The sequence below is a fragment of the Podarcis bocagei genome (assembly GCF_964188305.1).
Source record: "Podarcis bocagei genome assembly, chromosome: 14".
NCBI lineage: Eukaryota > Metazoa > Chordata > Lepidosauria > Squamata > Lacertidae > Podarcis > Podarcis bocagei.
In genome coordinates, this window is record NC_138139.1 from 24,429,023 (window position 1) to 24,455,752 (window position 26,730).

The 26,730-nt window shown below is 45.8% G+C and overlaps 1 protein-coding gene and 1 long non-coding RNA gene across 18 annotated transcripts in view; one reads left to right on the forward strand and one right to left on the reverse strand.

Moving 5' to 3' along the window:
* Positions 1-787: 787 nt before the first annotated feature.
* On the reverse strand, positions 788-25,260 carry NR2F2 (nuclear receptor subfamily 2 group F member 2). 4 transcript variants are annotated; one of them, XM_081171241.1, is made up of 3 exons: positions 25,102-25,260; positions 14,584-15,111; positions 788-10,905 (listed from the first exon to the last, which is right to left on the reverse strand). In XM_081171241.1, the coding sequence occupies exons 1-3, from the start codon at positions 25,142-25,144 to the stop codon at positions 10,631-10,633; spliced, it is 846 nt and encodes a 281-aa protein (XP_081027367.1). In that variant the 5' UTR covers positions 25,145-25,260; the 3' UTR covers positions 788-10,630. The 4 variants fall into 4 exon arrangements, with proteins under 4 accessions (XP_081027367.1, XP_081027364.1, XP_081027365.1 ...); XM_081171238.1 differs by lacking the exon at positions 25,102-25,260 and adding an exon at positions 17,256-19,144 and having other exon boundaries at positions 14,584-15,132; XM_081171239.1 differs by lacking the exon at positions 25,102-25,260 and adding an exon at positions 17,256-18,484.
* The window catches only part of LOC308573901, a 68,026-nt gene continuing 62,014 nt past the window's right edge, over positions 20,719-26,730 (forward strand). For 4 of the 14 annotated variants that reach the window (XR_014002195.1, XR_014002196.1, XR_014002197.1 and 1 more), the window contains exon 1: positions 23,807-24,351. This is a non-coding gene — a long non-coding RNA (uncharacterized lncRNA). Of the gene's footprint in view, positions 20,891-23,796; positions 24,352-26,730 lie in introns of those variants that run through there. The other 10 variants (XR_014002191.1, XR_014002192.1, XR_014002199.1 and 7 more) reach the window with 8 other exon arrangements.

Genomic DNA, 26,730 nt, shown 5'->3' on the forward strand with positions numbered 1-26,730 from the left:
CAGCCTTAAGTAACAATGGATCCAGAGAGCCGGGTTCGGTTTCATTTTATCCACACTACGCCCATATATATAGGATACCTACACACAGGGCGCAATCCATTTGAGGGTGGTTTTGACTTGAGGCTGCGAACCTATGCAGTGTTCCTTCGGAGTAAGGCCCATTAAACTCAATGGACCTCACTTCCGAGGAAATATGCATCGATTCCAACTGTGGTGGGGTTTTTTGTGAAGGTGGCCTCCTCAGAAACAAAAGTCATTGAGCTGACATGTGCTTACTTCTCAGTAAATATGCCTCTAGTCTGGTGGAACAGAGGCACATATAAAGCTGCCTACACTGACTGGCAGCGGCTCTCCAGGGATTTAGACAAATGGCTCTCCCAGCCGTACCTGGAGATGCCGGGGATATGAACCTGGGAACTCCTGGGTGCAAGGCAGACGCTCTACCGCTGCGCTACGGCCCTTCCAAAGTCTGGTTCACGCACGTTTACTCGTGGTTCTCCTCATTATTTCAGAGAGACTTTCTTCCTGGTAAATGTGCATAGTGGATCGCCGGCGCATGGCCTTAGCTCCGTAGACTGCAACGGCCCTTCGTCTCAAATTTGGCTTTCTCTGGGCTGGCTCATCCTCCTTTCTCAGTGATTTGTTTTTCTTTCCCCCATTTCCATCTTTACGAACCCCCCATTTCCTTAAATGTTTCCAGGAATGGAAGAAGTTAGAAAACGGAAGCGCATCAAGGCGAGGTCACTCCAAACTTGAATGGATTTTATTCGCGGTTTTTTTGGGGGGCGGGGGGGAGAGACAATAAATATATTCTCAAAACACAACATGGAAATTTAAGACTGAGTTCTCCGCAGGTCTGAAACGTGAAGAGGGCTGTTACTTAATCCGCAACCTGGGAAGCAGGGGCGGGGAGGGGGGACGGCGGACAACAATAAGGCACCCGGAAGAAAGAGAAAACCATCCAAACCAGGATCGTGTGTCTTAATTTCAGCTCCGAAACAACAGTTCCAAAACGAGAAAGAAAGAAGATTGCATCCAAGGCGCGGTACCAAAACAGAAAGGATTGCCCCCAACCCGATTTTAATTCCGATTAATTAATTCAGATGATACCCTGACACATCTCTGCCGCCACCCTCCAGTTCTTTCCCCCATGTAGAAATAATGATATTGGTGTTGGGTGTTTCGTCATACTTATTCGCTGAGCGGGTCTCCCTTACAGCGCTTGGAGGCGAGTCCCTGTTGATAAATCTATCATTAGTACCGTTTGGAAACCGGGAGACAGTAAATTCACCTTAGGTTTGGAGCGCGTTAATAGACATTTATTAAATGCTTCAGAGAGAGAGGGAGAGAGAATAGGGGAGGGAGGGAAGGGGGGCGTCTGATTACAGGCAAAGTCTAAGACACACGTTAACATCAATTTGCTGGAGGAGAAAACGAGCGGGGAAACTAAGACCGAGAATCAGACCTAAAGAGAGGAAAAGTTAGGGTGTAACTTAAATGACTACAGGATATTATTTATACCTTTGCTCATTTCAATTTGGCCTATTTCTCCTTAGTTGAGTGGCCGCTGTTTCAATTTCAGATGGAGCATTATTATTATTATTATTATTATTATTATTATTATTATTATTATTATTATTGCCACCCACGTGTGATAAGCCCCCCCTTAGATATGATCCACCACAACCTCTGCTTTTTTCTCCCCTCCCTCACTTCGCAAGCTTTTAACTCTAGTATCAGCCTTCTCTAAGTGAAGAATCCCCCAGGGATCTAAGCAAACTTGTGTAAAATAGTTAAACGAAGCGTGTTTCAAAGAGGATTGCAGCAATCGACCCCCCCCCTTCTCTCTTTCCCTCTGTACACACAAGCACCCCGCGCGCGCTCACCTTAATAAGGTAAAGGGCTCAGTTCAAAAGACAATATTCAGAAATTTGTAAAGGAAGGATTAAAAAAAAATCGAGATCCAAAGAAAATAAAGAGCCGCAGGGAGGGGGAGGGTAACATGTATTACTGCCTCTGTTCTGTAAACAATTCGATTATATCTCTTGATATAATTTTTATTTCATTTCCGCTTTGCCTCAGGTTAGTTTTTTCTTTTTCTTTTTAATCGCCTTCCAGGTAGGTTAATGGAGTCCCGTGGGCACCTATTTCTCGCAGAGAGATGGGATCAACGTCCCGTCCCCCCCCCCTCCAACCAGCCAGCACTCCTCTCATTCTGTCCTCCCGTTTCTCATCTTCCTATCAGATTCTTTAAACTTGGGTCCGCGAGGCGTCCTTCGGGCTCAGAAACTGCCCAAACTTCCCAGTCCGCTGGGGAAGTTTTTCTTCGCCAGCTACCTTGAAATCGACCTAAGGAATCCTAGTGAAACCCAACAACAGGGCGCAAAAAGAGAGATGTTCTGACCTTTGCCATTCCTTCGGGACACTTGTTCTCGGTGGCTTTTAAGACCATCCAGACAAAGAAAGGCAGAGAGATTTCAAGGGACGTTAAGGACGAGCCGGACAACAAAGCTATGTGTAATATACCAAACCCAGTGTATATAGGATCGCTGCCACCCTGAGGTAAGAATCACGGTCAACTCCAGGAGCCTTACCCCTGTGTCAACATGCTTGGAAGCGCTGCATAAGCCAAATCAATGGGACTTTCCGAGTGCTGAACTTTCGATGGATCTTGCCCGCTGTCTAGTAATACTACTACTAATAATAATGCCACCCCCTGATGTTGGTGTGTGTGCGCATCAGCAGCTATCTCCAGCTCCCACACCTTTAAAAACGTCTATTCCCTCGGTCTCCAAGTTTTCTTCAGAAGAGGGGTGGAGAAAATAAAATAAATAGGAGTGACAATCTTCTGAGGGAAAGCTCATTAGTTCGTTGTCCAAGCCTAATAAAGGAACAGAAGTGCATATTATGGGAGTTCAGCCTCCACACACGCTCTGTCAACCAAAATCAACCCTCTGTAAGTTTGATCCAAATTGGGGCTAACTTGGACCGCGATTGTTGTCCGGGCTCCAGGCTTCTTCAGAGACGAATCTCCCAAACACCATCACGTTTTAGAAGGAGGTGGGGGGAAGAGAGAAAAGCCAGGGAATTAGAAAGCTGTGTGTTTTTACACATTCGAAAAAGTCACCAGGCCTTATGATTCACCCTTTCATTTCTCTTGCCGCCGCCACACTATATTAATGGGGGTTCAGAAAGTGGGGGGAGAGAATGGATTTGGGGGATGAAAACCGCCTCCAACCAAGAAGATCCATTGAAACCTAAAGCGCCTTCTTCCACAACTCTACTTTCCAAGCAAACGCAAGAGAATTTTCCGAATAAAATAATATCCCCCCTCTCCCGGCGTTTGCTCAATTAATCACAAGGCACCTTTGCAATAAATGTGATTCCCCCTCCTCAAAGAAACCCGGGCTGACAAGAGTCCCTTTCCTTGGCCAAATATATGTGTCCTCTTCCCGCATTCTAAAAACGCTTATTCCGAAGTAAATCTCACGAAGTTCAAAGCCGTGGGAGACACTCCCAAGCATATGTGACGAAGACCGAAGCATTAGTGGGAGGGCTTATCCCTCATGGATAGTAATAGTAATAGGAATATAGCAATATAGAGATGTCTTAGCAAAGCCCTGCATCTCCAACCCAAGACATTATTTCAAATAATAGTAATAATAGTAATAATAATAATAATAATAATAATAATAATAATAATAGCAACTGCAACAACAACAATAACACTGTTGACATTTCACTCCTAGGGAAGAGATGGGCAAGGGAGATGGAAGGGGAGGGAATGCACATATGTATATAAATATATAAAGTTTTAATGGCACATCTGACATATTAAATTAGGCAGTTTTACAATTGGGCCCGGCTGCGATGCTAACTGATTACAACTGCGTTATCAAAAGGGCAATACGATTTATAACTTGTCGGGCACGAGCCCGGATGATAAACAATAGCGGAGATCTGGTTTGTATTAGGGAAGAGCGGAAGATCTAAGGGCTAAGCGATGGGCTTGCGCCGCGTTTCATGGGCTGTATAACCGTTCCGTGCAAAAGGAACCGACTTCTCCGTTTTCTTTCTTTCTCCCCACCCCCCTCGCTCCCAATCCCCTTCCAAGAGACTCACGCAGGGGTCTCCCTCTCTCTCTCCCGAGCCTGTCACCTTCTTAAGCAGAGAGTTATTTACACTCTTGATGCGGGGCTGTTTATTCAAGAGGCCTCGCTTCGCCCCATCCCAACATTCGAGTTAAAGGGCCCCTTCCCCCAGGATGAGGTTTCACACACTCCGTTGGGGAAGGATGGGGGCAAAGTGGGTGTGTGTGTGAGAGAGAAATATCCCCCATTTGCTTCCTTTGGTGTGCAAAAAAAAAAGCAAAGCAAAACAAAAAACAAAAACCTACCCTGAAAAAACAAACAACCCAGATAATTTCTGCAGCCTTTTCTAAATCCACACCTTTTATTAAATACCAGGCTCGTATTTTCTCAGTCTGTTAATTTTTTTTTAAATATAAAACACAACACTCTTAATGCATGTTTACGCAAATTCAGCAACTGTTCTCTTTCGTGGTGTTTACTCTAAGGGACAAGCAGGAAGGATCGCAACCTTCTTTCCAAATAAATACCAAAACATTCATTCCTAAACTGGGGCGACGGGGTGGGGGTGGGGGGCACCTAGAAGTTCCTGTGACAAACAAACAACTAGGACTAAGCGTTTTTAAAATGACCGCAACGAGGTAAAAATTTGCCATTAAGTAGACAGCCGCGCTGCGGGAAGCTTAACAGATAGAGGAGAAAATGCGGACGGAGGGAGGGGATGATCAGAAGCACTTTTCCCCTCTTGTAAACTCCTAGCCTCCCTTTTCAACAGACTCTAAGAAGGCCTCCATCTTCGTCAAGAACCGTCTCTCTTCTATGTAGACAAGACACGCTCTCCCCCCTTTCCCCTAAAATATTAATAATAATTCATTGATTTTTGGGTTTCTCGCTGCAGATCAAGCTCCCAACGCCATTCCTTTAAAGAGCACCTTTTGTTAAGAGATTGACAACACACACAAGCACAAAAACGCTTCATCACTTCTTTAAAAAAAATTAAATAACGCTCTGCAGAGGGATTCTCCCCACCCCTTTATCAAATGGTCGTGGAGCTTAAGAAAGGGATGCTTTTAAAACAAGCTGAGTTCCCCGGTAATTTAGATTCGGACGTGTACCCTAAGCTGAAAGAGAGCCCCTCTCCGCCCACCCCTTCGCCTTTGCAATACGGATGTCTTCAGTCACGTCTGTCCGCCCCTCTGCGGATACCTAACGCCAGACCACCTCAGCAAATCTCTTTTAAGTCCTTTCCCCAAACGGAAGACGATAGGAAAATAAACCTTATCCTAGAATCGGGTGGGGGAACCAACCCCCAACTCCTATGCTAGATTGAAGAGAGGCGAGAAGGCGGGCATTTTCCTCCAAATATCTCCTAGATACCCGCTCAAGCCCTGTCCACAGACTTCCCCACCTAAGTGTATAAATGTACTGAGCAAAGTAATTCCACATTTGAAGTGAGTGATCCTGTGACCAAGAATGGATTTCAAGAGGTTGTGGACGGCTTCTATTCACACTGAATTCCTCTACCCACGGATTAGGAGCATGACATCAAGGGATAGATGCACGTGTGAGCCACCCTATCTGAAAAGCACCTTGAAGCCCAATCTATCTATTTCGAGATCTGCTAGAGAGAGAGAGAGGGAGGGAGGGAGGGAGAGCACCACAAGTTTAGGTATTCGGAATCCTGTGATGGAGAACTGGACAGTGTAGCTGTGGAGGGTTTGTAATATCTCCCCCCTTCAGCGCACACATCCTTGCTTCTTTAAATCCACAGCTAACCACTGGACTTGCCTTGACTCGATTGCTGGCTTGGGAGTTTTTGCAGAGAGGTGCCCCGCTGCCTGCAGCCTTGTGTATGCGTTTAAATACCAGCCTCCTCCTGACTTATTACGAGGATGAAGGGAAAGATCTCTCTCCTCATCACAACGCGATTCCTTTTGCTTAGCAGGACTCTCTCTCTCTCTCTCTCTCTCTCTCTCTCTCTCTCTCTCTCTCTCTCTCTCTCTGCAGTACACTTCTGGGAGACGCCATGTTGGCTGAGTTAATAGGACAACCCAGCTTCAAGGCAATAGTTTCACACGCTTTATCTACTCCCCGTCCCCAAACACACACCGCAAACATATTTCCTCCCCTCCCCGCAAAAAAACCGGCACTGAGGAGGACGAATCCACTCTTTAAGAGGAACGATCTGCTGTCTCTCCAGTAATTGCTACGGGGTTGGGGGTGGGGAACCGAGAAAGAGCGTGAGATCTAGCATCAGACAAGCGGAGTGAACGCAATCCGCAGCGAGTAACCTTTTAAACCGGCTTGCGCGCGAGTTGCGTGTATGCTACCGCTCGCTGGCGTGCGTTTCAAAGCCTCCATTATTCTCCGCGCGATCCTCGCCCTGTCTAGTCGTAAGGCAAGCTCGATCCCCCAAACCCTTATGCTTTAACTTTCGGAATAAGATTCCCCCTTTCCCTTCACCCGGTCCAGTATAGTGAAGTTAATTGCTAGAGGGCAGGACGAAGGAGAGAGAAAATTAGAAGGTGTGTGTGTGTGTGTGTGTGTGTGTGTGTGTGTGAGAGAGAGAGAGAGAGAGAGAGAGAGAGAGAAGTGGGCGGAAAGAGAGCTTCTCCCATATGTGCTTTTAATAACATTATTAATAACAATCGTATTTCAAAGGCTCTTTCCCCTGCTGTTCTTTAAGTGGAGTGTCACTTTAATAATTTTACTTATAATTCCAACACTGGTGCTGGGAAGGGGAAGAACTCAGATTTATTTTTATTTTTAAAAGAAATCCAACCACCCTAGAGAGGGAGGCTTGAGGGAAATCTCGGGACACTTCAAGAGAAAGAGTTGCTCGTATTTAGCAGCTTTTTATAAGAGCTAGTCAATTTCACATAGGACTCCATCTGAGTCCGGGCCCACTTCCTTTGTCCGGCTCAATTGCTCGGGGGGAGCTCCTTTGTTCTAAGTCAGCAGGCAAAGAAAAACTTTCCTTAAATGCCATAAACTCACACCTATCTGAAAGCCTTTAAACAACTCCACCTCGGAGCCTTTCCAAATATATGGATGCATATATGGAGACAGAGACAGAGGGAAGGGGAATGGAATGGAAAATTTACCGAGGGAGAAGAAGGAAAGTGGAATGGCGGGGTGGTGGTAGTGGTGGCTGGAACTGGGTTTTTGTTGAACCCCTTTTACATTCAGCTCTTTTCTGCCGCCATCTCTCCAGTCCAAGCTCGATTAGGAAGTTAACGTGGGGAAGCGAGGGAGCGGAGGGAAAGCAACGCCAAGAGAGACAGGTATATAGAGGAAGAACAACTGAGCAACAGCCCAGATGTCTGAAGGTTGGCGGGGGGGGGGGGGGAGGGAGAGAAGAAGAAAAATCAAGAAATGGCTTTTCTGAGGAGCTGAACATCATTAAGTTGCAATATGCCAGGAAACACATTTGCAATAAACGATTGTTTAAGAACAAACACCACCACACACGGAAAGCAAGCAGGCCAAAGAGGGAGATCCTTCGAGGTGAAGTTAGAGAAGGGTTAAGTTCCCCTGTTAAGTTCATTCAAACACAGACATCCTTTAGAGTAGCAAACAGTAACCAGCACGAAAAGCACCACTAAAACCGGAGGATCACTCTCCTCTCTAAACCAGCAAGCATATTTATCTATGCATCTCAAAAGTGCCTTGGGTTCATAGGAAAAATAATCATTTGCAGCCATTCGCAAAGAGTACACCCATTCCTCGAAAATAAATAAATAAAAACAATGTCTGGTCCATATGTCTGGAACTGAAGCAAGCCAGAGATGGAGTGTAGTTCACAAACTGGTGGGCTCTTTCCGTATGTATGTATGGGTCAGAATGTGTGGCTGGGGTGGGGGCAGAAAGCCTTAGAAGAGGGGACAAGGGGCTGTTTTGAGTACACCCTCTATACTTCCCTCCTCCCACTCAAATTCACAAGACATCAGAGTTTTTGTCAACCTGCTTTGGAGACCTGAAGCGCAGGGAGAGTAAGAAAAGTTGACTGTAGGAGGGGACGGAGGAAGCGTTGTTGAGTACCGTAATTTGAGGGCAACAGATACTGGAGCCAATAATTTCAGTGGGAATCTGGCCTTTTACTCAATATGTTGGGTTGAACCAAATACACTACTATATACAGCACAATCTCCTGTGTGCTTCCTTCGGGATAAATCCCATTGTATTCAGCGGGGCTTGCTCCTAACATAGGACTGCAGCCTTAAGTGCAGCGTCTTTTGGAATCAATCATACTTATTCCTAATTATAGTTAGACTCAGAATGCATTATTATAAGTCCTTCTTTTATAATGCTAGGTGCCTACAAACATACACACAACTTGTACATTCTGTCTTATGGTCTGAGAATCTTTGGCTCTCTAAAAGAAAAGAAATGGGGAGGAAACTATGCAAATCCACTTCTGAGTTGAAAAGATCTCTCAGTGACAACCAGCACACAATTCCAGAGTTCTTCTCTATGTCACAGACATTGGGATTCAGAGCAAACAACTGACCTACATTTCCAATAATGCCACTTTGCTTGAACCAGATTATATACTCACAATACATACATACATACATACATGTGTGTGTTTCTGTGTACGTGTGTGTATATCAGTTCTTTGTAGGCACTTAAATGTGACAGAATTAACAGGTCATTGCTCTTTTAACCATCCCCTCTGCAGTTATTATTACTAGTATTATTTTTTGTAATTATCAAGAGAATAAGAGGAAAGGAAATGTTGCCATCTTAGGTTGTAATCCTATGTACTCTACGCACAGGTTGTGAAAATTATTTGGGGGCAAACATATTGAGGATCAGGTTGGAGACCTCATGAAGCCACAATTAAACCAGGAGCTGAAGCTGGAACATCTCACCATCACCACCAAACCACCACCATCTATTTTACAGGAAACACACACAAACAACACCTATTGTGTTGCAAGCCGATTTTGAAGCAGAGTCTATCTATCTATCTATCCAAGGACCAAAACCTCTTCAACAGAAGAATAAATAGGAATATTTTACCCCAAGACATTTAGGAGAGCCATACAAGGTGTCAGATATCAAATAATATTTTAATTTCTGAATACTTTCAATTTTTCCTTGGAATATAACACACAAAGACTGGACCAAACAGTTTTCAGTTATTATAACTTTTACAGTATACAGAAATGTTGCACTTAAAAAAAAACCCTTCAGCTTTTTTTTCTTTAAAACACAAAAACTGTAAACTCTAAGATACTGAATCAACCACATTATCTATAAGTGCCAACAGTAGTGTTATTTTTTTTTGTCATGCTGAATTCAATGGTTTTTTTTTCTTTTTTCTTTAAAAAAAGGGAAAATATCAACAAGTATTATAATACAAAGAGCTTGCAAATATACAAACAGATAGAGGAACTTGGTAACAATTTAGGACAACTAGGCGGAACCCAATTTTCATTCAAATTACAAAAAAGTTCACTTTGTGATGAAACCCTATGTGTGGTTTTGTGTGCGTGTGTGTATGTGTGTTTTCATCAAAACTGTGTTGTGTCTTAGACACAATTCCTTCTCCCTCCAAGAAATACGCATTCCCTTCCAAAATTCATGTTTTGTCTTTAAAATAGATATATATATATAAAAACCTAGTCAAGGGAAGGTGGGCTTGCGGGTGGGGGAATAGTTGTGGTTCTCTTTTATTCGATCTCAATAATTATAGCTGTCGTAGCTTGGAGCTAAATTTTGGCTGACTAGTTGTAAGTGCGCTTCCATCTTTCCTACTATTGTGGGGAATTTTTTTTCTTCTCTTAATTTTTGTTCTTCTCATAAACCTTTCTGAGACAGTTTTAATTCTTTCAGAACTTTTTTTAAAAAAGGATACACAGTTGTAGTTGTTTTTTTTTAAATGAAGGCAAGATTATATCAAAATTATTATAGAACCACAGAATAAACTGGTTTGGAACCAGAAAAAATACAAAAAAACAAAAAAAAAACCCAAACAAAACCCTATAGGTACACAGACAACATAGGACAAATTAATAATTTGGAAAAGAGAGAGAGAGAGAGAGAGAGAGAGAGAGAGAGAGAGAGAGAGAGAGAGTTGTTTCCATTCCATTAATTTTCTCCAGATTTCTTTTAAATGCACTTTTAGCAAGAGATTGTGTTTCAAGTTAAACACCCCAGAGAAAAGAAAAAAAAGAAAAAATTCCTTTCCCCTTTTCTTTTAAAAAACAAAGAGAGAGAGAGAGAGAGAGAGAGAGAGAGAGAGAGAGAGAGAGAGAGAAGTAGCAACTTCTGGACAACAGGGGAATTCTTAATTCAGTCTGTAAAAAGTTCATATCACAAGTCTTTTTTTTTAATTAGTATTCAGTCCATTCCAATTATTCTCTCTTCATTTTTAGCCAAGATGCAACACCCTTGCTTAGCTGAAGGACGTTTAAACAACCGCCAGACCCCAAAGTCACTCGCAAAAATCCTCCGTTCCAAAATTTCCAATTTTATTTTTTTTCAAATTCTCTCATCTGTGGGTTTGTTTTTTCCTCTCTCCAACATTTTTCCCCTTATTGAATGGCCATATAAGGCCAGTTAAAACTGCTTCCAGACAGTAACATATCCCTGATAAGGGTTTCTATGGGGGTTTTACCTACCAAACGGACGAAAAACAATTGCTCTATGACTGAGGAAGAGACGGTGCGGAGAGATGGGAGGCGTAACAACAGTTTTCCAAATCGCGTAGGCTGGTTCGGATATTGACTCCTTACGTACTCTTCCAACGCACACTGGGACTTCTCTTGTAAACTTTCAACGTGGGCTACGTCGGAGAGACCACACGCATCTGGAAGAAAGTTGGTTTCAAAGAGAGAGGGGAAGGGAGGGGGAAAGTGTCGTCAGTATCAAACAAGTTATAGTTCCCCTTTGGAATGGTTTAAAAACCAATCCCCCCCAATCAAAACAATAGTAATAATGTAAATAAAATCACAGCTAAGAACTGTAAGGATGAAGTCGTGAGCATTGCAAGATAGACGCTGCTCTTGAAATCTTTTGAGACTTGCTTCCTAGCGATTTAAGTCCTGCGGAACTTGGGGGGTCAACGTGCTTTGGGTCGATCTGCTTGTGCGCGCCCAAATCTGCGGATCTCTCCCTCCAACCCTACAGGCATTTATTTTCCCTTTTGAAAGTCAGGCTAGCTGAGTTCAAGTCTTGGACATGCGAATAAACCGCGAGGACATGATTCAGTCCAAGTTAAGCCCTGCTCAAGCTACAATCCCAAGCAGAGAGGAGAGTCATGTTGCAGTCCTGTCTGCACGCTTCCTAGGGAGCCAGTCCAGCAAGATTTTTCCTCTGAGTAAACACGCGTTTGGATCTTCCTGTTCTTTCTTTCGGTTTCAACAGGAGCACGTGCTCTTTTTTAAAAAAATAATAATATTCCAGAAGTCTCCCCTCCAGGCCAGGATTTTGGCCTGAGGTCTTGATTTTAAAATTAGCCCCAAACCTTTCAGTGATCTCACCAGATTTTCACTGCATTGGGATGCGGGAGGGGGGGGAGTCTTTTGGCGGCGGGGGTGTATGGAGAAGGAGAAAGATAAGACATGGTCTTTCCTCACAACACACATGCTCGCATTGGGGAAATAACTGTGCTGAGTCTAATCTCAAAGGCCAGAAAAGAGAGTTTCATAAAAAAGAAGAAGGCTGCAGAAACCCACACACGTTAAGAAACTGGCTCAACTCAGGATAATGGAGCCCCGCACCCAAAAAGCGATTCCCCCCTAAAGGAGACACCGCCGTTTCCCTCAGTCTTTGAAAGTGATTTAAGTGGTCCTTTAAAACTGATCTTGTCAGTTTAGCCTATTCAAAGGCAACCAAGCAAACTCTGATCGCTCTCTTCATTAGAGCTGTTTCTCTCTCCCCCCTTCTCATTCTCTGTCTCTCCCACTCCCCTTTCTTTCCTCGCCTTTCTTTCCAATCATACGAATATATACTTTTTTATTTTTTAAAAAATGCATCTGTAAGATACGATTTTTTAAAAAGAAAAAAAAACTGTTTAAAAACAATTTAGAATTCTTGCCACGCTTTGCACTAATATATAGATATATATATTGCCCCACTTTTGACAGGCTAAAATACAATGAGGTCCCTTTTAATCAGAAGCTGCCTTTGCTCAGGTTGTGACCTTAGCTGGCTGGGCAAAGCACTAACACATGCATATTTTTCAAAGCCATTAGAATCTAGATATAGATTCTATAGAAAGCACCAGTAAATATTATAGGAAAATTCTCTACATCTAAATAACACATCAGCCCCAGTGCTATTGGGGCGTCTTAGCTGACAAATCCCTGCATCCATTCCCCCCATGTTTTATAACCCCACAAAATCAGATAACAGAAGCTTTATCTAAGCTGGGAAGGCAATTTACATACAGATCCACATTTTGCAAACAGTCATAAATTTCGCACTTTAGACAACAGCTGAGAGGTTTCCCCCACAAAGGTAACAATATTAATCACACTACTGCAACCCACTACAACACCAGATTTGAAATCAAATGTTTGGGGTTCATATGTAGGCCTTAAGAGGCTCAGAGAAGATCCTCAAGAAGGAAATAATGTGTCCTTTTAATAGAGGACACACACACACACACACACACACACACACACACACACACACAGTTCCTTTCTAGTGCTGCCTCTGATAATTGATCACCTCTGAGTCCAACTAATTTAGGTAGGCAACAAATATTTTTGGCTAGGGGGTGGGGGCAGGCGGAGGTGTAACTGTGGAAAGCAATAATATATAAAAGGAAGTTCAGGTCACGACCTAAATTTTGGACAATGTCCAGAAAGGCACTTGGTTTCCTCAGACCTCCCTTAACATAACAAGGACTGGATTGTAAATCCTAATTTTCCCACATAAACTACTGATGCCTCGGCCTATTTCCTCATATCAAAGGTATTTTTAAAATGAAAGAAAATATTTTAAAATATGTATCTATATCTATATCTATATCTATATCTATATCTATATCTATATCTATATCTATATCTATATACCAATGAGTGATTACTTTACAGATCCTGCCTCCATTCATATGGTCATCACATGACCACTACCCAAAGCTGCCCCATTACTTACAAGATAAACACACACACACATCACTATTTATATTCTGAGAATCTAGCATACTGTTAGAGGCTTGATCCGATGAATTATAATTTTTTAAAAAGAAAGTATGTCTTGAAATTATGTTGCCTCCAGATTTAATATCAGATATATTACTCACCCAGGTTGAACCACAGCTAATTAGATTTCATCATGCATTCCATTATTGTTTTATAACTGTAGCGCTATTTATATGCAGCAGAAAGTTGGCACTGAAATCTCTCTCTCTCTCTCTCTCCAACCCCCCCCCCCCTTTTTGGCACTTTTGATTGTTTAACAGTGCAACTCTACACATCTACTCAGGAGTAAGCTCCACAGAGTTTTGGGAATTGCTTCCAGCCAACTCTGATAAAGGACTGCAGCCTAAGTGACACTTTTCCAACATGCATTTTTTTTGTCTTTCTTTAAAGAGGAGTTAAAACAGAAACCCATAATGTTGCAATTCAGGGACTACAGTTGCAACACTTCTTCACATTCCTTATCCCCGCTGCTGTTATGCATGAGTATTGCCACTACCGCTAGGTTTTTGTATAGGGGGCAGCAACTTGAATTCCAAACACACATTCTTGCTTCAACTTATTATTATTATTATCATCATTATCATTTAAAATACATCTAGCCCCTCTGACCATGGTTCAGACCCACTTTCTCCCCCTTGGCAATCTGCTCCAAGGCCGCCAGGTCCTACTATGAGAGTTTATTCCCCCCAGTCCTTTCCAGAATGTGATTGATTTGTTTATTGGATACTCTAGTTAGAGCACATATCACCCTCCAATATCCCTTTAATTTTAGGATTCGTCTATCTCCTTCGAAGTAGGCTTTCTGCTTGGTTAAGAATTCCACTGGTTATTATATATATTTAAAAAGATCAGATTCCAGCATACTCTGGTTATTTATCAACTTGCTATGCTTTAACTATATCAACCCAGAGGTTATTTTATTTGCACATTTAGCGAAAGTCTTTATCCCCCTTCGCCAACAGTGACTGCACATGGCTCAATAAAAAAGTTATTCTGTCCATATTACATTAAAATTGAAGGCAGAATATTTGGAGGGTTTTCCTCCTCGAAATTAATCGTCTCTCCCTGTCTCTCTCTGCTTCAACGCTAGGCACCCTTGAACTAACACTGGACGCAGCGGGCCTTACTTCCGAGTAAACATGCAATAAATAGGATGAGAGATGTAATCTGCTCATTTCTTCTCCCTCCCCCCCCAAAAAAAAATCCCCAGTTGCGGTGTTACAAGTTCAATTCCGAATTTTCTCACGGAAAAACCAAGGAAGCTGGGTTGGGGCAGGGGAGACTTTCAGATTTCCTCGCTCCCTCCCTCTCCTCAGAGCCCCCACCCTGTGGCTTACCTGAGGTGAAAAGGACGATGGCCTTCAAGCAGCTGTATTCCGCCGAATCCACGTGTAAGGCCTTAAGTTTCTCGACCTGTTCTTGGAAGATTCGTATGTGGTCCATAAAGGCTACAACTCGGTCGGCGGACATGGGCGAGGCGTGCAGGCCGGCGGCAGCCAGGAGCGGGGCGACGTGGAGGGGCATGGAGCACTGGGCCGCGTTGAGGACAAACAACTCACTCCAGGTTAACCTCAGCAAGGCCACCTGGTCGGTGATCTGGAGGTCGGGGAAAAAGGGGATATTCCGGGCCCACTCGACGGCGCTGAAAAGCATCCGAGCCGCCAGCTCGCAAATGTTCTCGATGCCCATAATGTTGTTGGGTTGCATGCACTGGCTGCCGAAGCGCGAGGTCGGGTAAGGCTCTGCCCTCAGCAACAGGGAGATATATCCGGAGAGGTACGAGTGGCAGTTCAGGGGGTCTCCGTTGGTTAAGGCGAACTGGCCGTGGGTCGGCTGAGTAGGTGGCATTCTGCCCCTCTGGACGGCTGCAGTAAATAAGGAAGAAACTACAGCAATTAATATCTGAATTGCTAAGGAAGCCCCTTCTGGAGCTAGCACATCTAAAGCTACTTTATTTTTTAAAAATTTTTTTTTGGGGGGGGGAGTTTGCTCAGATTCAATGGTGAATTAAAGAAACTCAGGAGGGTCAAGGAGGTGCAGAGAAGCTGGGTCTCTCGCTCCCCAAATTGCTGAGAAGACAGCAACCAGCACTTTGGCAAATATGTCAGCGGGTGTCAATCCAAATGTACTTTTTTGTGGGTCGGGGAGAAAAGATGGGTGAGGGATCAAAAGCTTGGGGAGGGGGGCTGCAGAAGGCAAAAAAGTAATGTCCCTTCCTTGGCCAAACGAACAGCCAGCGGGCAAAACACAACCACAAGCGGCTCTTCCGCCCCCTCCATTCAATCGCCAGACGTATCAAAACACAATTAAAATAAAATACTCGAATTATCTTCTCTCCACATCGCTATTTATTTTTTTTGAAGGGAGAAACTGGCAGGCAAGGGCCCCCTCCCCATATTTTCCAAACGCCGCTTTCCCCGAAGAAGGAGAGTTGCTGCTGCTTCCTTTTTAAAACTACAACACAATCTATATCAAAGGAGGAGAGAGATCAGATTAGAACTGCAGCCACACGCGTCCATAAAATAAAATAATATCAAACAGCACGGCCTATTGTTACATTTCCTCGCCATTCATTCAGAGGTGGGGGTGGGAGCGAAGCTTTGGAAAACCCCGGGATCGGCTGTTTTTATGGAAAGTGGGCCTCTCATTTGGTTCATAAATTTACATGGTGACAAGAAGAGAGAAAATGAAAGAGAGAAAGACCCACAAAAGCGCCGAGGGAGGGGGGGTGGAGAAGGAAGACGAGAATGTGGACGAGAGAATGTTTTTTATTTTATTTTGCAGGGGCTGGATCTGGCTCCAACGTGGCCCAAGGTGGAGACTGAGCGTTTCAGAGAGCGAAGGAGGGCAGCCTTTAACCCCCAAACATAAGCCAGACACCGGAGGTTGGGAGGAGGGGAGAGGAGGAGGAGGAGGAGGAGGCGAGCGCAACGCCATTAAGGAAGCTACAGGCTCGCCTTTCCTTGCCCTCTCGGAATCTTCCACCACCGAGCTCCATCTTGCTCACAGAAACCTCCCTGGTTTAAACTCTGTATTTATTTGTGTGTTTCCTTCCGGTGCTTAAGATCCCCGATCGCTCTCTCCCACTCCCCCGCCCCCCGACCCGCAACCCGGCTTGCTCTCCTCCACCCTCCCAACCCCCGGGAAAAAAGAACTGGAATAATACATAAATGAAATCTTGATTATTATCAGGGGCATAGGCCAAACAGGACCCCGCGCGCGCGTGTTTTGAGAGCGCGAGGTTGAGCTTTCTCGCCCGGACTGGGGAGGAGAGAAAGCCCCGGAAATTCTTGGAAGAAGCCTCGCGGAATTTCTAACCGAAGGGAACCTCTCTGGCAATTGACTGATTGATTGATTATTGGGATTAGCAACGCGGGGAAGGGAGAGAAGTTACAGAGCTACGTCTGAGGTTATCTTGCACGTTGTTTGGGGAGTGGTGTTGTCTACGGATCGCTGCGGGCGGTGGAAGGGTGGCCAGCAGGAGAAATATTCCAGCCTGCCTTTGACCCCCGCAGTTGGACAGAACCCACCTCCCTCTTTTATCGGAGCCCATCGAATCCATTCTAAGGTACAACGCACAGCATTTTCGTGGGATAGTCATTGTGTTTGGGGCTGGTGGGTTGAGAGGAAAAATAAAATAAAATAAAAATGGAATCTAGCTTTTCTTGGAATCAACAAGCGGGCCAATGTTTGTCAGGGAAACGCATTCCACCCACCCCCAGCCTCTCACACTCCACACCACGTTTCCTTGTCCTGTTAAACTCACCTAACCCTGCTTTCCCAAGGACAGCACCACACTCCCCATTCCAGGCCATGGCAAAAGAAGAGGAAATGTACACAAGCTATGCAATCCCAGAAAGCAACCCATCTCTAAAATCCACGGTCCTAGTCCTCCACATCCCACGCTGGTCTCTGTTTACATGCGCACGCAAATCCAGAGACCTCCCGCCCTCTTTCCCCTCCCCACCCGGGTTGGTTGAGAAGTGGAAAACAAATGAAATTCCAATACCTTCCCGTCTCATTCCAACCTTGAGGCATTTTTTGAGGCGACAATATTGGCACTGGTTGCGGTGATGTTGGTCAATGGGACAGTTCCGGTTGGCGCGGCACGTGTAGCTGAGGTTCCTGCGGACGCTGCGCTTGAAGAAACTCTTGCAGCCTTCACACGTGAATTGCCCGTAGTGCTTGCCGCTGGACTTGTCCCCGCACACCACGCACTCGATGTGCTGCTGCTGCTGCTGCTTCTCGCCCTGGCTCTGCTGGCTGCCTTGGTTGGTCTGCGCGGGCGTGCTGGGAGGGCCCCCTTGGCCCGGCGTCTGCGGGGTGTGCGGGGCGCCCGTCGGGGGTCCCGGCACAGGGGGCGCTTGCGAAGGCTGCGTTCCTTGCGGGCCGGCCACATCGTCCTGCGGGTCTCGCCACGTGCCAACTACCATTGCCATATCTATGGGACACCTTGGCCAAATTGCTCGCCCCCCGTAGCTTTCGGTTGCCAGCGGATCCGCTTCTTCCGAGGGCTGAGCCCGCAGCTCTTCAGCTAGGAAGCGTCCTTGCGAGAGAGACCTATTTATCTCTCTGTCTAGATATAGATAGATATAAATATATAATTTAGTCCACCTTTGTTTTTATTTCTTTTCTCTTTCTTTTGCTGTCCTCCCCAGTTCGCGTTGGCGAGTTTTTGTTCCCCCCTTCTTTTTTTCCCTTTTTTGTGGAAGTTGTTCGGCTTGTGTGCGGTTTCCCTTCTTTTTCTTCTTCTCTTCTACCCTCCTCTGGTCGTTTCTTTTTAAATTAATTTAATGTCCTTTTTTTTTCTTTGCTTGCGCCCCACTTTTTCCTTGCTGGGCAGTCCCCCAAAATAAAGTCAGCAATGCGGGTCACCAAAGTGGGGTGGGGAGAGGAAGAAAAGTAGAGCAAGAACGAGGAAAGAGAGAGCGAGAGGAAGAAAGAAGAGAGGGGACGAGGAAGGGGAAAACAGAGCAAAGAGGTTGGAGGCGATTGTCTGGTAGCAAATGAATAAAGGAGAAAAGTACAACAAAAATACAAAAGAGGAAGAGAGGAGGAAGAGAGAGAGAGAGAGAGAGGCGATTCTCTTCAGAGGTGCCCCCCTCCCTCTCTCTCGGGGAGCCGAGCAGAGTTGCAGGAGGAGAGGCTGGTGTCTGGGGGCCAGATCCAGAGAAGCCCGCAGTCAGCCATTCAGGAAAGCCATCGAAAGCCAGAGAGGGGGGAAAGCTCGCAGCAGCGGCGGCGGCGGCAGCAGCAGCAACTCCGGCGCGCGGCCGCTGGAGGAGAAGAGCGAAAGGCGCCGCGGCAGAAGATCCCACGCTCGGCGCGGCGCTCCGGAACCCCGTCCTTGCTGCGCCGCCGCCGCCTCCTCCCGCTGCTGCCGCCGGTGGGAGTGCTGGGATCGGATGCCCCGCTCGGAGTTTGGCGAAGCTGTAGAAACATCAACCAGGGAGGCAGGGAGGGAGAAGAGAGGAGGAAGACGGGAGGGAGGGAAGGAGGGAGGGGGGGAGGGAGGGAAAAGGAAAAGAAAAGAAAAAGCCCTGGCCAAAGAAAACAAACAAAAAAAGCACACACGGGACGCGCGCGCACACACGAGACACGCACACACGCGAAATAGGCTAAGGGAGCCTTTGGGGGGTTCGGGTTCCCCCCTGGTTCCTCGGTGGTGCGTCCCTCTCTCTCTCGGCGTGCCTCGCTCTTCTTCTTTCGCCCAGCTCTTTCTTTCTTTCCTTCCTCGCTTCTTTCTTCCCCCGTTTCTTTCTTTCTTTCGTTCGTTTGTTCGTTCTTTTTTTTTTTTTCTCCCCTCCTCCTTTGCTGCCGAGGCTACTCCGGCTTGCTCGCTCTCTCGCTCGCAGCCGCCGCCTCCTGCTCCTGCTGCTGCTGCCGCCGCCGCTTGCCGCTGCCTTATGCTGCTCCCGTTTCTTTCGCAAGTGGGTCTCTTTAGCAAAGCTGCTTCCTCGCACAACACATGGGGCGATAAGGGGAGGAGGAGGAGGCGAGGGAAGGGAGAGAGGGAGGGAGGGAGGGAGGGGGTTAGGGAGGGAGGCGGCGGCACTGGAGGAGGTGGGTGGGTGGGTAGAGAGGGCTGGGGGGAGGGAGCGAGCGAGGAAGAGAGCGAGAGCGCGGTGGGGGGAGACGAGAGAAGAGTGAACTCTCCCCAAGCTCAGGAGCCCCCCGACCCACCCGCCCCCCCTCAGCTAGGGAGAAGGATAAAAGGAGTGCAGGAGGGGGGAGGGGGAGGCGGGGGCCCGAGTGGGTGTCGTTGGGTGGGTGGGTGGGGGAAAGCAAGGGGTGGAAATTAATAAGAATTAATAATAAATATCAGAAGCAAAGAGAGAGAGAAGAAGGAAAATGCACCCTTTTTGCATGCATGCAAAAGTGGAGATTTTGGAGCGGTCCTTTGGCGCTGGGGGTTGGAGGGGGGGAGAGAGGAAGAGAGCTCTCCTTGCAAGCAGAAGAGATGGGGGCAAGCGAGAGAGGGTTTTGCACGCGCACAAAAAGGTAAAGGGGGAGGGGGCAGCGAAAGGAAGAAAGAGAGAAGGCGAGAAGAGAGAGAGAGAAACGGGGGTAAGAAAAAGAAAAGGGAGGGGAGGGAGAAAAGAGAGAGAGAGGCAAGGGAAAAAAAGAGAGAGACCGAGAATCCCAGTGATCAAATATGCTAAGGAGGGTGGGTGGGTAGGTGGAGTGGGGGGGGGTTAAAGGAGTGAATGCGATTTATAGGAGCGGGGCTGGGGAGAGTGGCGAACGCTTTCTCCGCGATCAGCTCACCCAGCTCTCTATATAGTGAACTTTGACACGACGGCTGCAACTTAGCACACGTTGCCATGGCGACCGCTCGCCTTATAAGGCAAGAGGCTGCCTTTGACTGGTCAAAAGCTCCCGGACCTCCCCTCGCCCCTCATTGGGCAGTTCAGCCTTGTGCACGGCTGGGATGGCTGGAGCCCCGGGAAGTCCGCCAGGTCCTAAAGGGAGCTCGGTTCTTTGCTGCTGCTTCTTCTGCTGCTGCTCCTTTCTATCTCGTCAACACCCCCCCGCGCCCCCTTTCCCTTTCCCCCCTTCTTCTCTCTTTCTCTCACTCCGTAACCCCCCCCCCAAATTTCTTTCACCCAGCTTTGAAACTCAGAGCAACAAAAGTAAGATTTGAAGGGGGAATTTTTCTTTTAAAAAGAAGCATTATACATATTTTATTTATTATGGGAAAGAGGGATCTAGCAATGATTGTTTTTAAAGTGTCTTGATTTTGCGCGCGCACACAGACACACACACACATATGCGAGAGGGTGGATGGAGGTCGGGACACCACTTCTTTTTAAAGGATGCTAGACAGGTCTTTGTGAGACGACGGACTTTCTGAACTCTTTTGCTGGGAGACCAACAGTACGGTCCACCCCCCTGTGAAAGGCTGAGGCTTGAGGAAGAGAGACAGCTCTATCCTCTTCCTGCCACTGTTGCTGAGCTTAGGTGGGGAAAAACAATTTCGTTCTTATAGGGAAGGGTCATTTCAGCTGAGCAGTGGCGTTAGGGGAGCTGTATGTGCCTGGGTTAAAGAAATTAGACAATTGCAGCGCTGTAGACAGCTTGGGTCGCAGCGGTGCTGACACAGATTGACACAAACGCTGCCCATTTCGGATTAAAGTTCTACAGGTAGGTGGGTTGAACTTTTAATTGCTTGATGACACGCAAGTCAGAGAATTGTTTGTCAGTTTTTCTTAAAAAGAAACACGTCTTCTTTTAAAAAAGAAAAAGGAAGGAAAGAGAATACACTCTAACCTCGGAACGATGGTCTTGTAGGGAGATCTAAGGACACAAACGCTAACTTGCTCTCACTTTCTGACATGGATGTGCAGCGAGGGAGGCCGTTAAAACTGGATTTCGAGCATGCAGATAATTCCCATTTTTAGCTTAGGAAGTCTCAGCCTTCCTAACACTCTAGAGGAGGCTGGCCCGTCGGGGGAAAAGATGCAGATAAACTGATTTGCTGGCACTGCGTAGGAATCTTTTGAAAGCTGCTAGCTCGACACATACATTAGATAGACATCTATCAATGTATAGGGGCGCACACATCAGAGGCTAGGGTAGCAGACCTCAGAATATTTAACCACACACTTCATTGTTCCCTGAAGCCTCTAGCATTCCATGAACCCATTCTCTTTGCTCCAAAATCCAAACAGAAATGGGGAAAAATTAGCATACAAATACACACATGCATACATACGCGCAGAACGCCTGGCCGCCTGTACATACTCCCAAATGGGGACACATCTAACCCAGATGCCTTCTCAGGAGGAAGGCGATGATAGCGAGGAAGGGGGGAAAATCAGAGAGGAAAGGGGAGGAAAAGGATGGAGTTAATCAAACCCAGAAAACACATTTACAGCCTTTTCGCATTGGACTGGAAAGACCCAAAGTTCCCCCCTCTCTCACCACCCGTTAAGAAAGCATATTTCCTCTTTTATGTTAACAGGAAGGAAAGGGGGAGAATTTCAGAACAAAACAAAACACCCAAGCATGGCGAAGTACATTTGAACCTCTGCAACTTGATTTAATTTTATAGCCTTAGACGAGGTTACAAATTTAAGTCATCGCCTAGCTGTGGGATCTCTCGCGCTGCAATCTAGAGGCAAACTGACCTCCAGGCAGAGAAGTAAGTGTTCCAGCGAAATACATTTGCTGAGAAGGACCAGAGAAAAATGATAAATGGCAGGCTAGAAACAGACTCAAAACTGAGAGTATATATATTTATATAACTCATATATACCCGCACACGCACTTGCACACACAGACTTCTTTGTGTGTGTGTATGTATACACACACACACACACACACACACACACACACACACACACACAAAATACACACAAGGTATGTCCAAGACACATATTAAATGAAACAATGGGGATCCCAGATACATGAGACAAGTATCTGGATCTGGAGCTGTAACCCTTTCCATCAGCTCAACGCTATCACGTTGCCACGTTCATACCACCCACCCCTTTCTCCTGAAGAAATAAATGTCTGTTGCTAAGCTTGCAGGTGCTACGGACGAAGGCAGGAAAGTTGTAACATGAACTCTGCTTGTTACTGGCCCTAGTGAGGAGCCTGGCAATATTGTCCGTTTCATACGGTCAGTTTCAAAGCGAGCGGTGGAATGTTCTATTGATTAGAAGGACTTGGGCCGCCTGTAAACAGTGGAAGATGCCCTCTATGATCCAGAAGAGATGGAAATAATCGGCCTCTAGGATTGCAGAGAACTAGCGCCTTGATACACCCCCTCCATATCTCTCTCTCTCATATATATATATATATATATATATATATGTGTGTGTGTGTGTGTGTGTGTGTGTGTGTGTGTGTTTCACAGTATGGAAATATATATCCTGGATATATACAGGATATATAGGTGATCGCAGCCTATATAAGGAAAATTCTCCCCATATATCACCACATCTTATTTTATCAGAAGAAATCTTATGATTCTGCTGAATGCAAAGACTACCAAAATAAAAATTTAAAAACCCGAAAGGGGAAATAACGACCTTCTGTATTAATCGTTTTCCTGCAGGATCGTAAAAAGAGAAAGCAACTAATCACTGAGAACTAAAATAGACGGAGCTCACTCAAGCCCTAACATCAAATGCTTTGATAGTGTACGTCTGTTCATCCAAAGGATGGAACTATTAAAAATAGCAGAGGTGGGGAGTTGGCAAGTTCATGGCTGACTGGCTGTTCATTCTCTCTTTCTCTCTCTCCCCCTCCCCACATTACACAGCAACATAGGATCGCTTAAAGAGAACGATTCTCAAACCGATCCATCATCCATAACTGTCAATTTACAGAGCTCAGTTATAATCCCAGACCTTATTTATTGCCTTGCAAGTAAGGGTCCATTTTGCAACTTCTGGGGAGAAGCAATAGTGGTATTAATAATACCTATCCACGTTCCCATTTTTTAAAACAGGTGTACAATCATCAGGAGATCCGGGATGTTAAATAGAAAAGGTGTGGAATATTTTAAGGAAAACGTTAGGCTAAGCGAGGTGGGGAAGCAGGGACCTCCCCTCTTTATTTTTCCCTGGCGAAAGGTGCGGGGATGGGGAGAGTTTGGTAAAACACAACAATGACAACAAGAAACCCTCCCTTCAGTTCTTCCTGGCTTCTTTGCAACGAAGTTTGGACCCTCTGAAGTGAAATCAGTGGGGGGAAACCGCTGGGTTACGTGGGGCGAAGACTCAATGAATGCTCACTGTGTTGTTTGCCTCCCCCCCCCCGCGTCCCCCCCCCAGCTCCATCCGAAGAGCTATGAATGGGGGAAAGTGGCCCTCCATTGTGCGACACTGAACTTTCAAGTCAATGTAATTTTTAACCACTGGCTTGTGGTACTTTGAAAATCACCAGGGGCTGTCAGAGTCGGGCCCTCTGAAAAATTTACAGTGCTAAATTAGAACATATGCTACGAGAGCGAGAGATGGAGAGAGAAAGAGAGGACAGAAGTGTGTGTATTGGTGTGTGTGAGGGGGGGGGGGAGGAGGAAGAGGACCGGCTGGAAGACTCCAGAAGTACAGTATGCGTCTGCCCCCTAGCGTAAGTCTTTCATCGGCCTGAAAAAAAATCCAACTTTCAAAGAAACGCTGCTCTTAAAGGGAAAGGGACGTGGGGGGAGGACGTAGGCAAAGCGAGACGGGGGAGGCAAGCAACTCCTAAACTTCTGTACGTTTATAATATGATTAATTCCTCCGGATTGCCAGTTAAGGAGCTATGTCATTTTAAAAATAAAATAAAATAACATCTTTTTGTGCTCCGGACTTGCAAACTTCCGAAAAAATTGTGATTTTCTTTTAAGGGAGGAGGCGACATAGGATGGATAAGGAATCCCCCCGCCGGTCTAATAGGGAGAAGCGAGTGTGAGCGAGTGAATGTGCGTGCGTATTTCTCGCGCTAGGGAAAGTCTAGAGCTCTTCCACGCGGCTTTTTTTGTTTTTTTTAAGTGACATCAGACTGAAGATTATTAATCCCCCCCACTCCACAACTTCCAACAATTAAAAGGAACAAACAAAACTTTGCGCATGGAAACCTGGATTTGGCAACAGATATCCCCTCTGGCAATGGTGAGTACCTCTACTTTATCATCCATCAGAGATTTTAAGGGGGTAAGGATAAAGCGGAGCTGCGGAACGGGGACTGCAAAGAAGGCTAGTCGTGAAACTCAATTTTGCTCCTGGAAGAAGTGGGGGGGGGGGGAGAAACCCAAGCAAAAACGCACGTGGCTACAAATTCTTGCAGTTTCATTTCCTATTCCCTGCCTTAGAGAGGTCCCTTTTCCTCCCCCCTTTTCAATCATTGCTTATACCCACAGCAATACGACCTTGAGATTTTAGACTGGTTCTGACTCAGAGAGGCATCATCATCATCGAATCCGAACCGGATTTGGAAGGGGGGGTACCCTTTGGATAGCGGGAAAAGGGGCTTTATAGAGAAGCATATTTTTCACGACATACACCCACCCACACACAGGGACCTTTCTCTCAATTAGTAGTTGATGTAAAGTCCACACACACACACACATCGTTTCCCCCCCCCCCACGCTCCCGGCACAAATCCCGCCCTCCCCACGTAACCTTTGAAAGCAGAGTTTTCGTCCCTGACCCTCAAACCATTGACTTCGGGGGTGCGGGGGAAGTTCTCTGAATTTTAACGCAGGGCATTACTTTTGCGCTTCGGATTTCAGCCTTTAAAATGAAATAAGTAAGGAATGAGAGAGAGGGAGAGAGACCCGCACGGCCACAAACCAGGTCGCAAGGAGAAGGGGAAAGAGAGAGAGAGAGAGAGAGAAATTTAAAAAAGAGAATGAAACATACCCAAAACATATTTGCCTTGTTCAAGATCCCAGATCGCTTGCATCTTCTTCCTGTTGTTTGGCAGCTGATGGCTTTTAAATTATTATTTTTTTAGGAAAAAAATTGGGCAGGAGAAAACCCCCCCCTTAGGCAATGAAAACGTCTCGCCCTGGTATTTATCTTAGCGATTGTACAAACTGATTTTGGAAAGGAGAGCGAGGGGTGGTTACTATTGGGGGTGGGGGTGGGGGTGGGGGAGAACCTGAAGGGATCAGCGAACGAAAAAGAAAAAAAAAGAAAAAGAGCGACGAAAGGATAAGATCTTTCTCAATCTATAAAGGAATGTGTTTTGCCCCCCTGTGTATTTTGAGCGTGGAGCCTTGGAACAGGCGGCAGGGAGGAGAAATGACAATAATAATAATATCCTATATATGCACACTCTTAAGTTTAAACAGAGCGGGTCCGAGGGGGAGTTTGCTTCACAGCGGTTGAAGAATGCGCGCCTCGCCTTTAAGAAAAAAAAGGGGGGAGGGAAAGGGCCCCCACCCAAACGTTAAGGTAGTAGATATCTATCTTCTCATTCCTTAGAAGGAAGAACGCCTCGTTGCACCTTGTTTGGGGCTGGAAAGACGACACTTTGGAACACACACAGACACACACACACACCCCTCCCCCGATTGGAAAAGAGGAGAGAGAGAGAGAGAGAGAGAGAGAGAGAGAGAGAGAGAGAGAGGAATGCGCCTTCCAAATTAATGCACGTATTGGTAGAGATGGACTTCCAAAGCGGAAAGTCATCAGAAATCGGGGTTAGTAGGACTTCAGAGTGTATTAGCTTTTCAGGCAATGAAGGAAAAGAGAGGTATATAAAAAAACCACACCAAATGGATTGGGGGTGGGGTCTTGGGCGAAACAGAATGAGCCGGGGCAAAAAGTTCGAAGAGTTATAAATCCGGAACTTCCTCCCCCTCCCCCCCACTTTTCTCATTCAGTCTCTTATCATAGGATCCCCTCGATCTGGAGCGTTTAAAGCGACCCACAAATATTTGAAGTCCTTTATGTGCTTTTCAGACTTGGTGCTAATTTAAATAAAACAAAAATACCAACAAAGATAACCTCCCCTTGTGTTAATACAGACACCCCCACCACCACAATGGGGAAGGAAAAGCACCTTTTGAAGTCTCCCCCGAAAACTGCTTCTGGGGTTGCCCCTAGAATTGTTCTTCATTTTGCACAAAGTGTGGGTGGGAGGGATTCAGTCTGAACAGATTGTTGTTGTTGTTTAAAAATTACAAGCGGCCACAAATTTCGTTTACTTAGCTGAGCTTTTACAAAAAGAAGAAAAATATATGGGGAATGCACTTAATTTAATAATGAGAGGGAAATGTGCTTGTGTGCTGGAATATCACCGAAGGTACCTGGGAAAAAACCGTACTGTGAATAAATGTCACAGGTGACAAAAGGATCATACCTTTCCTTTCCTTCTGCTAATTTCTTAGATTCCCCACTCCCGGCCTTTAAAAGATGCTTCTGCAATTAACTCCACCACCTCCTCCAGCGTTAATTGCATGTTTACAGGGCTAATGAAATTTACAAATGGGTTTGGCCCACCTCAAACAATGATGAAAAACTAGAGAAGCAAGTTTAATTACG